General features: G+C 43.1%; 1 protein-coding gene across 3 annotated transcripts; it reads right to left on the reverse strand.

Annotated features, from left to right (window-relative positions):
- Positions 1-1,724: 1,724 nt before the first annotated feature.
- Positions 1,725-8,892, reverse strand: GHITM (growth hormone inducible transmembrane protein). 3 transcript variants are annotated; one of them, XM_015866073.3, is made up of 9 exons: positions 8,863-8,892; positions 7,849-8,016; positions 7,190-7,289; positions 6,257-6,368; positions 5,488-5,629; positions 4,847-4,955; positions 3,887-4,075; positions 3,550-3,721; positions 1,725-2,898 (listed from the first exon to the last, which is right to left on the reverse strand). In XM_015866073.3, exons 2-9 carry the CDS (start codon positions 7,975-7,977, stop codon positions 2,811-2,813), a joined length of 1,041 nt encoding a protein of 346 aa, XP_015721559.1. In that variant the 5' UTR covers positions 7,978-8,016; positions 8,863-8,892; the 3' UTR covers positions 1,725-2,810. The 3 variants fall into 3 exon arrangements, with proteins under 3 accessions (XP_015721559.1, XP_015721557.1, XP_015721558.1); XM_015866071.2 differs by having other exon boundaries at positions 8,813-8,870; XM_015866072.3 differs by having other exon boundaries at positions 8,538-8,870.
- Positions 8,893-13,120: the final 4,228 nt, after the last annotated feature.

Here is a 13,120-nt window from a genome sequence, read left to right on the forward strand (position 1 = left end):
AGCAAGGTTTTGATCCTGCCTGCTTTTGCAATTCAAATCTCCCGCTCCTCATAAAACCAATCAACGAAATTATCTCCTAGAGGTTTTACTAAAACTCAATCGGCAAATTCAATCCCATGTAACTCTCTGCAACCTAACAACAAAAAGAATCAAAAGGTGTGGAAAAAGAACCTCTTAACAGCCTCAAAACTGTCACAAAGCACAGCCTATGAAAGCAGCCACAAGAGAGGGCAAAGGAAAACTGGCAAAGTGTTAAGTAACATTCCTCATTCAAAACCAACAGAACCAGTTTTACTCCTCAATTGGTCTTAAATTTCTATGTGTTTACAGCCTCCCGGTAACAACTATGTAAACTTCCTGTTTTTCTGAGTTGAATGAAACTGGGTATCCAATGGCATAATCTAGCCACAGTATCAATTAGCTTTTACAGGCCTGAATTTCAGTATATAAAGTATCTAAAATCCTTCTGAGAGTATCAACATTTAGGACACTTAAAAAATAGCCCTTACACAGCTGCGTTCACTCTCAAAATTGCTGAGTAAGACAAACCTAGTGGATCTTAATACCTACTTAGGAGAATCTCCAAAGTTTTAAAAACCTAGAGAAAGAAAACGAACTTCTTCCAATAACAGCACTTTAATGAGTTCTACCGATACAATTCAATGCTGTTTGGAAATTCTGAGTACACAATTGCTGCAGGAAGATTAAAAATCAGTACAAGAAACTCTCCCACTGATGCAATCACTAGGTTTCTCATCCCTACTAAAACACTACATTTTAAGTTTTTATCCTTCCTCAAAACAGCACTGCATTAAACTAACTCTTGATTGGAACACAGCGTTCGCATTCACAGCCCTATAAAAATATTTTCCTGCTGACAGAATTTCACCTACAGGAGTCTTTCCAAAAGATCCGATACAAATTAGTGTTCAAAGCTTTCCAAGACAACCTTGGGTTGCCAGCTTTTGTTTTTATAAGGTTATCAGACTTCCTCATTACAGTGTTGTCTTCTATACCTTACTATTCCAAAGCACCCATGAATCCCGCTCACAGTTCAATCAGCCTCTAAACCTTTGTTCCCAGACAAACAAAACCAGTAGCTTGGTCCAAGCTCCCTTTCGTTACAGGCATGGCTACCTAGACTTGCTATCAGGGCAGCCAGCGGTAGATTAGACCTTGATAACAAGCATAGCACTACCTTCACCTACAGCAAGGGTATGTGGAAACTGATTAAGCCCGTGAAGTTGCTTGAAAAGACACTTTAAACTTAACACCTGTCACAACTCAGAGATTCCTTCTCCCCTTTTAAGCACTGCATACTTTACTTCAAGGAAAAAAATGCTGGAAACGAGATTGTGCTGTATAATCTTTGGGAAGGTTCTTCACTGTCCACTATTTCTTCCCTGTGACTGAAGAGAAACAGCACAGTACACAACAAAGTAGCAGCAATTCACAGCCAACAGCACACACAAGAAGGGTCCCTTGAAGCAACAGTAGATAATGATTCTCCGTCTGTGAAATATCTTCCAAAAGATGGCAGACAGTGAAACCGGAAATCATTTTTGTGCGTCCTCCCCACACCTCCAAACTGAGAAGTACACGTTCTCTTACCAAGAAATTAGTGGGGAAAAGAAGCATAGCACTCTTCACCAAATTATTAGTGTATTACTAGCACAAAGCTAATATTTATCTTTTAGTAACACAGGAGAATTGAGAATTATCAATATGTGAGGGCAGAATTTTATTTCTCCCAAAAACACAGCATAATTTACCAGAAAAATTGAAGCCTGAAGCATTTTTATCAACTCAAAACTTCCTTGTGCCTGAGAACTTGACCCTTACTCCACCATAATGAAAGTATGTATTTCATAATATTAAATCAATTTCACTGGAACATTTCCCTTCAGTTGAGCTATGCATACCAAACTGAAGAATTAGAGACATAAAACAGCATCTAATAATGGTAGGCTTACAATACTTGGGTTTGCAGCAGGCCATTCTCAATTCCCTTTCTTTTAGCGACAACTGAACAAGCTTCTAAGAGCAAGTAAACATGAGGAATTCTTCTGAAGAGCAGCGCTTCACTTGAAAAACCCAAAGTTTCTCACTAGAAGAAAGACATACTGATATAATTACCAAACAATCTGATAGATCTACTACCAAGAAAGTCCAACTGTTATTATATCCATTCAATACTAAAGTACTGGGTAAGGGACAAGGTGTTTTCACGTGCTACAGGAGACTGAAATTTTCATGTAGGGCAGACGTCATGCAGGCTCCTCATCTCATCTCCTTTATGCTTTTGGCCACGCCACCCATCCTGTCCGGTGCATTCCTGACAATTGCTTCAGTCCTCCTGAAATTTCTGCCCACAAGGCCGTACCCACTGCTGCATTCGGTGCCATATCTGCTGTGCTCAGTTCTTCTATATGCATCAAGAAAATATTATTTACACCATCCTAACTGAAAACTGTTGTATGTGAACAGTATTTCCTGAGCAGCTTGCATCATTGTCTACATATAAGATACCCATTTAAAGAAGTTAATACTATTTCTGCGCAGTTCCAGTAAAAAGGAAAACGATAGCTGAACTGCTTCCGAGCTTGTGAAAAATCAGATAGGTGATTATGCTCAGATGTTCTTTAACACTTAACACTTTAGCACTTAAACAACAGGCTGAAATGCTTTAAACCTTTGACCTGTGGCAAAACCGCTGGTAGCGATGAATTTTTATTTACTATATGCACTATGCAGACAACCTAAGAGTCTGAGCTGTCAGACAGCTGCTAAGAGTCTCTGTTTACTTCCATTTACTTTCTCCTTCCGCTTCCACCACCAGCGAGCATGGTGGCCACACGAATGAAGATGTTCAGCGTGTCTGTGTAAATGCCCATGCACCTAGGAGACAAAAAAGGACAGTTAACCCTGTTGAACATGAAGAGCATTAACTGGTACTTCATGCCATTATACTTGACTTTTTAAAAGCCTCCACTGAAGGCCTGTCATAGCGATGGCACGTCTTCTGCCCTTGATGAGTGAAAACACCCCCTTACGATTTCACTCTACCATCTTTGCCAGCAGCATCCATCGGCAAAAGCCCTTAGCAGACATCATACTGCTCTCTCATGGAATTCTTTCTGTAACGCCTTGTTTAAGCTATTGGGTTTTTTAAGCGATTGAAACTAATAAGTACTACATAACCACAGAACACTTAGAGTGCTTGATCTCGGCCGATACTGATAGTTATTTGCAGATACCTGCTACAAATCCTCCTAGTAATATTTCACAAACTTTTCTCTTTAACGAAGTTAGCATCACTGAAGGCACGTAACACCACATATTCAAAACCGTTTCCCTCCTTGCAGACAGATGCTTTCAGTTTCAACTGCGCTGGTTATTTTCACATTACATTACTAAACCCTATGATAGTTCCCATTTAATATAAAGATGCTTCCCAAAGGTAAACAAAAAGCACAGCTCTTCAGGAGTAAAGCATAGTCATACAGTAGCTCATAACGGTCACACGTACATTCGGATCAAAATACTTACGCATTGATGGGGTCATATTTGATTACTCCGTAATAAGGAATAGTCTCTGCGCGTTTGATAACATGCTGCGTGTCATAGAGCAGGAACAAGCCGAAGAGTACCAATCCTCCATAAACAGCTACGGAATACAAGCCAGCCCCAAAAGCAGAAGTAGGCGGCAAGAACATGGATCCTGGAAAAGAATACACAATAACATTCATAAACCTACTGCCAAGTCTGACAATGGTTATTTCAGGCCAACTTGAACTGGTCAGTTTGCAAAGAGAAGTCAGCTGCACATTCTAGTAGCTTCAGTTTATAGCCCGCTCTATTTAACAGTAATGAATTGGTACTTTACCAATCGAAGAGGCAAGAACGAAGCCAAAGCCTATTCCAAGCGGTCCTCCCATGTTCAGGAATTTTTCACTCGGAGCGCACACGGCCACAGTCGAAAGCCCTCCGACGATTCCAGCCGTATACCAGGCAGCTCTGATCAGCAAGGGACCACCCAAGAAAGCCAGAGGAGCCACCACCGCACCCATGACACCTAGCCAAAGTAGCAGAGAAACAAAACAAAACGTCTGGAACAGTCTGTGTAAAAAAAAAGACAACCTACCAAAACCATATATTTTTGAGTCAGATAATATGGCTTGAATCCACTTACATTAAAGCATACCAATGCACTTGGTTTTCAATTTATCATGCTACCTTCTAAACAGGCGCATGATTTTATGTTTGGTGACCTACTTTTTCTGTAGCTTAAGAGAAAACTTAAGGGAGCTCATCTTACAAAGAACTAATCGACCCCTTCACAGCTTCTGGAACACTCAGAACAGATAGATTTTTTTTTGCTAGAAATCAGTGATGCTTTTTGCTAGAATACTGTATGAAGCCCCTACCTACTAATGACAAATCACTATGTTAAATCTAATTTCTTTTTGGTAGAAACTTGAGCTCTACAGAGAAAAGTGTAATTCCAGCTCCTGATGAGTTTTTCTTTTCCAAACCACGCTTCTGGCCGAAGTTCTCAAGACAGACAGCCATTGTTAACTCAAGTATGTAACATCCATAAGAAACGTATCTGTACTCTACCCTGCAATTCAGTTGAGAACATACAATCGAGAAGTTGCAGTTTAATACCAAAACTGTACCTTTTTCATCAGTTTTCATACACTTATCAAGTACAGCTGAAAAACACTGAGCATAGTGCCGAGATCAACAGCAGTGCATAAAAATGAACAAAGCTTTGATATTGTAGTACAAGTAAGAATTTAGTCCTACAGCAGGAGACAACTTAATGAAAACTATAATCACGTACCCGAATGCATCATCCAAGCCAGATGTTTAGCTGCTGGACTGTTTTCATATGATATGGACCTGACCAACATTCCGGCACCAATCATGGTGGCAAAAGTTGCACCGATAGCCTGTAAGAACAGCATTACAGAACTCAAGATGGCGTAAGGACAAAAGGTCTCTGTTCTCCCACATGATCTTTTCCAGCCTACTAGAAGGTAACTTGCTCTTATCACAAAGGAATAACCACTGCACATTGTGCTATATTTAACCGTTACTATTCCACCGCACTCAGCACACCGAACGTGCAGGAAGCAGACATGTTCTGTTAGTATCTCATCTGAATGAGGTGATATCGGTCTGCCAATATCACTTTGGTCTCAGCAAAAAGGAGTTTTCAAAGAGTTATAAAGAGCAGCAAGCAAAGGAGAACAAATGCATAGAAACCTCTGCTACGACGTTTACAAAGTGACAGAAATAACATCACTAGCTTCAAGCAGCTATTCACAGCAAGCTATTACTAGGGCACTTATGCTACTGCAGTTGTCCTTAAGTGATAATTTGCTTTACTTTTCACAGCACACTTTATGTCGTGTACTTTTTATAACAACTGTTAACATTTACAATCATTTTAGAGATGCTCTAAAACAAATAGAAGCTTACCAGCCAGGAACCTTTTGTCATAAGACCCATGAGCGCAGGAGACCTGCTTACTGCTACAGCCGACAGCGCTGTCAAGCCAATGCTTCCCGCAAAGTACATGTAGGTAGACTGAATTCTGTCTTTCACATACTGGGGCCAAATACTGAAAAATAAGCATTTGGACGTAACTGTGCAATTAACAACACCATAACGAAGACCAACTATAAAGATATAAAAGCTAAGGATACAATGGGAGCCATTTAGTTGTTTAGCCATTGCTCTCATGCATCGCTCTTATAACAAAGGGGCTGAACTTTTAAATCCTTACCACTATACAGAGCCATTACATAACAATTACAGCAAAAACTATAAAGAATGCTACTATGGTTCAATTCTGTGAAGTAAGCACACGTTACAAAAAGTACAAATGGGAAAGAGAAATAAATGCACATTAATTACGGAAAACTATAAAACAGCATATGCACAATACACTGGGTAAAGGAAAAATGGTACAGAAGGTGCCCTCAGCAGTAGGAAGCCCAGTGTGCTGCTCGCAAAATGCTGAGTCACTCTGTCTGTGTTTATCTGCTGTAACAAGACACGCCTGTCATTTGGAGAGCACGAGTAATGCAAAAAGACCTGAATGAGAGCTGTTGCAGTACGGTTTCATCATGCTACAGATGAGAAGCTTAAAATCCTGCACAGAAGTAAGAGCTTTCTGCCCAGAGCTTAAGAAACATAATCTACGTGTATTTTCGGAGACAGCACCTAGAGAAGCAATTTTACTTACACTGCTCTTTCAATAGCTCCAATCTCACTGGACATGCCCATGCCATAGTAACAGAGCGCCCCCAAACCAACAGCAGCCCCTCCAGCAACAACAAGCCTTCCCAGGCGATCAACTGTACCAAAAGGAACAAAATAAAAATCATGCATTCACAAAATGCTTTTTCTTGGATAGAGAAAAACATTTTGACACCAGTTTCCCCTATCTGTAACAGCTGCCCCACCTTAGGCTTCTTCAAGCTTTGCTTCCCAAGTTGCCTTACTGTTTCTTGAAGATCTTTATGTGAAACACTCTAGATTCACTCCACTGCCACCACAGAGCTTCACAAAACACAATAAGAATTAAAAAAAGAAGCTAACTAGCTTACTTACTAAACTTACTTACTAAACTTACTAACTAAAGTCAGTAAAGCTGACTTTACTGGTCTTTATTACACAAACAAATAGGAACTGCAATACAAAACCAGTTAAAAAGATCCCCCACAGAAGAGTTGTGGATACCGTACCCTTTCCTGTCCTCCACCCTTAATGCCTGCTTGACCAAGATTAGAAAAAAATCAAGTTGGTTTTTTTCCCAGTCCTTATACATTGTACCGTACTCCCTTTCAACGGCATACAAAGCAGACAGCAAAGTACAAGCTTTTTTTTTCCCCCCCTCAAACATTTGCAATCAAGGAAGTACTAATCTCCATCAATATGAACTCATACTGACGTAACAGTTCAGAACTATAGTTCAAAACAAATACAAGGGTAAGAACACAGGAAAGATAAGCAGAGAAGCGGCCTCCAGACATTTAAGATAGACCATGGGTCAACTTAAAATACTAAACAATGTTTTCAGACTATTTAGCAATTTGAAAGGAACCACTTCCTTCAACAGAGTTTGAAGCTGAGCTTTAAAAAAAAACACGTAGTTTTTAGAGCAGAGATACCCCACCTTTAAAAGCAGTTTCAGCAGATGGCTCAAATGCCGCTTCTTTGATTTCCTGGCCAATTTTCCCACGCCTTATGCCCGTTCTTACTCTGGTGGCATAGCACTGTTAGATTCAAAAGGAAACATTAGAAGGATTCATTAAAATATAGTAAGAGAAGTTCCTTTTTAGGAACTGCACGTACAGATTAGTAACAAACTATTTCAGACAGAAAACTTTTATTGCACTGAAGCGCTGCCAGTTGATTGCCACATTTGCAATTGCTAGTTTGTCTCTTATTTTACCAGTGCTAGGAATATAGGAATATATATATATATTAGGAATAAAAACTTGAAAAGTCAAGTTTGTACATGAGCGCAGTATTTAGGACTCTTGCTGGGAAATAAGACACAGGAACAGATGGGACAAGGAATTCTACACCTCCTGACTTGTGTAAGAATGCCTATCCAATGTGAATTACTTTCTACTCTTTTCCCAAGAACTTTAATGGAACACATTACTCCAAGTCTTTTAAAACAAATTCTGGGTTGTAATTACCACTCTTCCTTCAGTCAGTTAGAGTGGGTACCTCAAACATGCAGACAGCTCATGAGCATTCAAAACGAGCACTGCAAGCACCACAGCTCTCTTAGCAAAACACTCAACGTTTCTAATTTTACTATACCTGGTTGGGCTGCCACAGACGGAATGCTTTTATACCAGAGTTCCTCAAAGCTGGGGAAGCCTGAGAGATGGTGGGGCGGAAAGCCTGGCATGGCAGCACCCTCAGGCACACGAGCCGTGCAGCCAGCATGTTTGCTTCGTAATAGCTTTATATGCCGCGTTCCTGTAACTGCACAAGAAAGTACACTTCTTCATTTTGTTACATGGTTTTCAAACAAAAACGCACACTTAGTACTTATTCTCAACAACAGCACAGCCTGTAACTGAAATAATAGTAATTCTTCCATCACATGACAAGTTCCACAGAGTTTTCAGTCAAGGTCACTGCCCAGAACACAAGTTCAGGCTGCCCTGCAGCAGTTTAAACCAAAGAACAATCACACAACTTAGACGTGAATCAGCAGCACAAGTAAACAATAGCCTCTGTACTCAGAGTTCAGTATTTCAACTGTTATCTTAGTTCCACAAGTACCGCGTGCATCACGAGCACGAAAATCAACGTTACGTGTACTCCAATGGTACACAACATTGAGAGCAGAAGAAAAACTCGCTATTTTGAAGCACAGTGACAAAGCTGTACTTTATAAACGAAAACTCTCAGAAAGCGGAATTTGAAGCAAACCGTTTCCTGCGTCAAACTGCTACGTGTGGTTAAGGGAAAAGGGAACGCCAACGCCCCAGCACGCCCACCTGCCAGGAAGGCACCGCGGAGCCGCAGCCCCAGGGCCGAGGTCAGCAACCGCAGCCGGGCGGGGCTGAAGAAGCGCACATCTCACGGTCAGGTCGCAACGAGAAAGCCTCCAGTAGGCCTAACTTGCGTCTGCGGCCCACTCCCGCTGCCAGCCCAGCTCTACACGGCACAGCCCAGCTCTACACGGCACAGCCCGGCCCAACCCTTCCGCCCGCCAGCCGACAAGGGCTGCCGGCTGCCCGCTGCCCGCCGCCCGGCCCGGCCCCGCACGCACCAGCACGGCTCCAGCGCCCGCTCGACCCCGCGCCCTTCCGTAACACCCACCCGGAAGTGGAACTGATGCACCACTGACCCGTACGCGCGCCGCGATTGGCTCGCTCCTCTCACGTGGTTCCGGAGCACGCAAACGCGTCGAAGTTGCGGAGTCGGGCCGAAGTGACGTCTCGACGACGGCGGCGGCGCCATCTTTAGCGAGGGCAGAGGAACTTCTGCAAGCTGCCCTCAGCCGCGTTTTGTCTCCTGTAGTTCTATATGTCACCACTGGGACCACAACGCTGCCTTCTGCATGACCGGCTCCGACCGGCTGCCGCTGCGGACGGTGCTGCTGCGCTCGCGAGGGAAGCGAGCGGGGCGTCTCGGCCGCCATTTGAGCCGCGGGCAGGTCCCCGCAGCGCCGCGCTGTGCTTGTTGCTCCCCGCAGCGCCGCCCTGTTGTGGTGCGGGCTTCTCGGCTGTGTGTAGCGATCAGCTCGGGCTCTGCCCTGCCCGCCCCTCTGCCGCCTGCTCGTGCTGTGGTGGCAGCGGCTCCAGGCATTGCCCGCCCCACGGAGCGGTCGGTCCCAACCGGGGCCATAAAGCTGCCGTTTGTCAGCCTGTCCGTGCAGTTAAACCTCTGTTCCATACCAGTACGTTACCTGCTTCGTGCGCCTCAGGTGGGCTCAGGTGCAGGTAAAGCATGATACACAAGCACAAAATACAACACTGCATACATAGATCAGAGGTATCCGTATTTCCAGCCCTGACCCAGACGGAGTCTGTTAAGGACACTCCAGCACCGCAGGACCGAGCCCTCCCTTCGGCAGCTTCTTTCTTGCCACAGTCCAACTGGAGCTTTAAGCTTTTCCTGGCCTTAGGCCTATCCCTATAACTACCCCTATCACCGCCCTTGAAAAGCCATTGCAGGACTTCCGTAGAGTATGGATTTCCCCAGGGATTTTCCATTTGTAGCCCTTGTTTTCCTTCAGCAGCTCCATACCAGCTGAAGCTCTGGCTTTCTAAATTGTTTTTCTCTCCATCCCTAACCACAAGCCCTACGCTGAACCAAAAGTCAGTGATACTGCATAGTCCAGAGCCTTAACACTGCTGGGAGAAAATTTCTTTTGGCAGCCCTATTTCTTTTTGCCAGCCCTTTCTCAGCTCCATCCCTGCTGCATTTCAGGCTTTTGCTTTCTTTCTGTGCTAATCCTAACCTTACCTTGAGCTGTAAGCCAGGCACTATTGAGAAACACAGTGTACTTCAGAGGAGAATTCTTCTGGCAGCCTTAAGTTTGCTTTGGCAGACCCGCTCCAGCCTCACTCCAGCTACTGCTCTGTAGTTTCTTCCAGCCTCAGCACTACATATGGGCATGGTTCTTCACGGCCAAGTAAAACAGACTGTGAGAGCCTTGAGCCAGGACCAAAGACAAATATAACAAGAGAAAAAAAAAGCTGTTGAAAACAGAATGAAGTACAGAAATAGAATGAGAGTTCCAGATGAACTTTGGAGGATTGCAAGATAAGCCTTTCTGTACCTCGGAGCTTCCTCAGTTAAACCACAAGAAAGGAAATACAGTGAACTGCTAGATCACAAAAGGAAAGTCATATAGGAGAGATTGGGTGTGGGAGAGAACGAAGCACAGGAACATGCTATAGAAGTGTGGAAATTCCATGTGTGAGGGCCCGACCTAGTGAGGCTGAAGGTCTGACTGTTACTTACTCTGAAGATTGTTGACTTTCCTTTGGAGTAAATGGAAATTCAGGACTTTGAAGTCTGTAGCCCCAGGGTCTCCTAAAACAGAATAAAGAAAAGCCAGTTTCAGTCCACAGATGTTGTTTATTTACAGGCTTGTAGTGTTTATTTCAGAGTTTGTAATACTCTATAATCGTTGGGTGCTAAATGATTCATTACAATAATTAATATTTGAACGTATAATTCAGTTAATAATAGTAAAATAGTAATAATTTATGCAGGAAATCAAATTTATCTCTCACTACAGCATGTAATCATGTAAAAAATTCTCCAGGGAATCTCAAATAAGATCCTCAATCCTGCTCTGTCCCAAATTGTTTCTTTAATAGACAGTTTTGCCAGAAGCAACAGAAATCCACAAAGGACCCACGCTGCAGCAAATGCAGCTGCTGAGACCATCTCATAGAAACTGACCTGCTAGCAGATACTTTTTTCCACTAGGCGGTCAACAAATTTAAATGCTCTAGCTAGCAAAATCAGTGATTGCATGTGAGTGGGAAAACAGTGGCCTCTTTTGGAGTCTCAAAGCATCTAAAAGGTTCTGAGTCGAAACCAGCAGGTTGTGTCCTCTCTGTTGGTGCCACTGCAACACACCTTTCTTTCAGACAGGAAAGCAACAGCTTCAGTCACTGTGCAGCCTTGTATTGCTGCAGAGCTTCGAAGCAACTAGCTAAGCTTTTGCACTAGTTCGAGTCCACACTGACAAAAACGTGGAATAACAGCATGATGGTAAAGCTCACTGATGAGCTGGCAGCCAAATACATGCATAAAAATTGCTTTTTAACACCGATATGCTGTTCTTCGTAGCATTGTGCTCAAATGCACTGTGTCCCCAACACCTGGAGCATAATCCAGTGTTTAGTTTAGCATCTTCATTAATAACCTGGATGATGGGACGGAACGTACCCTCAGAAGGTTTGCAGATGACAAAAATCCATTGGTTGTGTTGCCACTGAGAGGCATCTCGACAGGCTGGAAAACTGGGTAAATGGGAACATCATGAAATTCAAGAGAGTAAAATGCAAATTCCTGTCCTTGGAGAGGAACAGACGCAACCACTGGCACCAGCGGGGGCAGAACACCTGGAGAGCAGCTTTGTAGAGAAAGCTCTGGGCTGAACATTAGCTGGTAATGTGCCATAGCTACAAAGAAAGCTAAATATAGGCTTCAATAGGTTGCTTGCAGGTCACATGAGGCTCATTGAGTCTATGAAATACCAACATTATGATTGCTGAAAGACCTGCTTTTTTGTTTGTTGGTCTGTTTTTTTTTTCAGAAATAATATGCATCAATAAGACATGTTTGGAAAATATGAAACCTTTTCCCCAGTGTGTATACATATACATCAAAAGTGACATTTCTAAAGAAACAGAAATACTAAAGAAAAAAAACAAAACAGAGAGGTAATGTTATTTGAAAACAGATGAACAGTTCCTCACTAATCAAAAGGATAAACAGGGAAAGTTGTACTGACATAAAATTCTCCTATGATTTTAATTTCTATAGTCTGTGTTTTCGCTACAGCAGGTTATGCATTTGCTGGATATCTATCTTCTAGTTACCCAGACTGGATCAAGTTTGATATTAGAAGGTTAAATTGTGCAGGAGCGGAAGTCTCCGCTTTGTAGGGACTTTGAAGATCCCTAAAGGCTGTGCGAGGTCAGTAGGGCAGGCTGCAGATGCTGCCTTCCAGGCAAGAGCCGCGTGAGGGATCGGCCCTTTTGCTGCTTCCTCAGTCTTGCCAGCCCCCAGGAGTGACTTGTCCAATCAAGGGCTGCTGCCAGGGCAGGAGGGATGGTGGTGAGCAGCTGCAGTGCTCTGGGGTAAAGCTGGTCTGACCGCCTGCGCTCCCAAAGAGTTACTGATGCTCCTCTCCTCAAGCCTTGTATGAGAAACCAAAGAATAAAGTCAGTTGTACTTAAAGGTAAATGACTTCTGAAGGGATTTTGTGTCTTGCCACTGAAACGAGCATCACATTATGAGGATCACCATAATGTGATCTTCCAGGAAATACCACGTAGAGTATTTTCAGCTGGGCACTGTGCTATGCCAGTCACCTTGAAACAAGAAAATAAAATTCTTAGGTTTAGTGCAGTCCTGAGAAGCCAGGTGTGCTGCAACAAGCCTGTTCCTCTGCTAAAAACTATGGTCACTGTGAATTTTCAAACCTAAGCTTCTGACACAACAGCTATGGCATCCTTCTACACAAAATGACATCTCTATCAGTTGTTTGCATGACCGTGTTTCTTGACAGAAAGTAAATACATCGGTGGTTAGCACCATTTCTCCGTAGGGTAAACCTCACCGTTGAAGACTGTCAAATTAGAAGAAAACTATTTTGACTTTCTGGCAGCACTGACTCAGCATTCCAGGTCTCTCTCCTTGCAGTCTACAGGGGACTTCTGGACTGAATCCCTTCTTGCTACTTATGTGACAAACTTGTTTTTATTAGGCATCTAATGCAAGCATTTAACGTTAGATATCACAGTATGGTGCAGTGCAAAGGGAATTTGAAGAGCCAGTTAGATATGTGTAAGAAGCCATGCTTTTTACATTACTGTCTCAAAGTTTGCTG

The sequence above is a fragment of the Coturnix japonica genome, chromosome 8 (genome assembly GCF_054131305.1).
Source record: "Coturnix japonica strain WE chromosome 8, WE-NBRP24, whole genome shotgun sequence".
Lineage (NCBI taxonomy): Eukaryota > Metazoa > Chordata > Aves > Galliformes > Phasianidae > Coturnix > Coturnix japonica.

What these genes read in the sequence shown, in the direction of transcription:
- GHITM (XM_015866073.3), bottom strand. Translation starts at nt 7,977, where the DNA reads ATGCTGGCTGCACGGCTCGTGTGCCTGAGGGTGCTGCCATGCCAGGCT. An exon ending in TGCTGAAACTGCTTTTAAAG is followed by an intron (nt 6,369 to 7,189) that starts GTGGGGTATCTC and finishes CTTTTGGTACAG; the next exon opens with TTGATCGCCTGGGAAGGCTT. An exon ending in CGTTCTTGCCTCTTCGATTG is followed by an intron (nt 3,722 to 3,886) that starts GTAAAGTACCAA and finishes ATTCTTTTCCAG; the next exon opens with GATCCATGTTCTTGCCGCCT.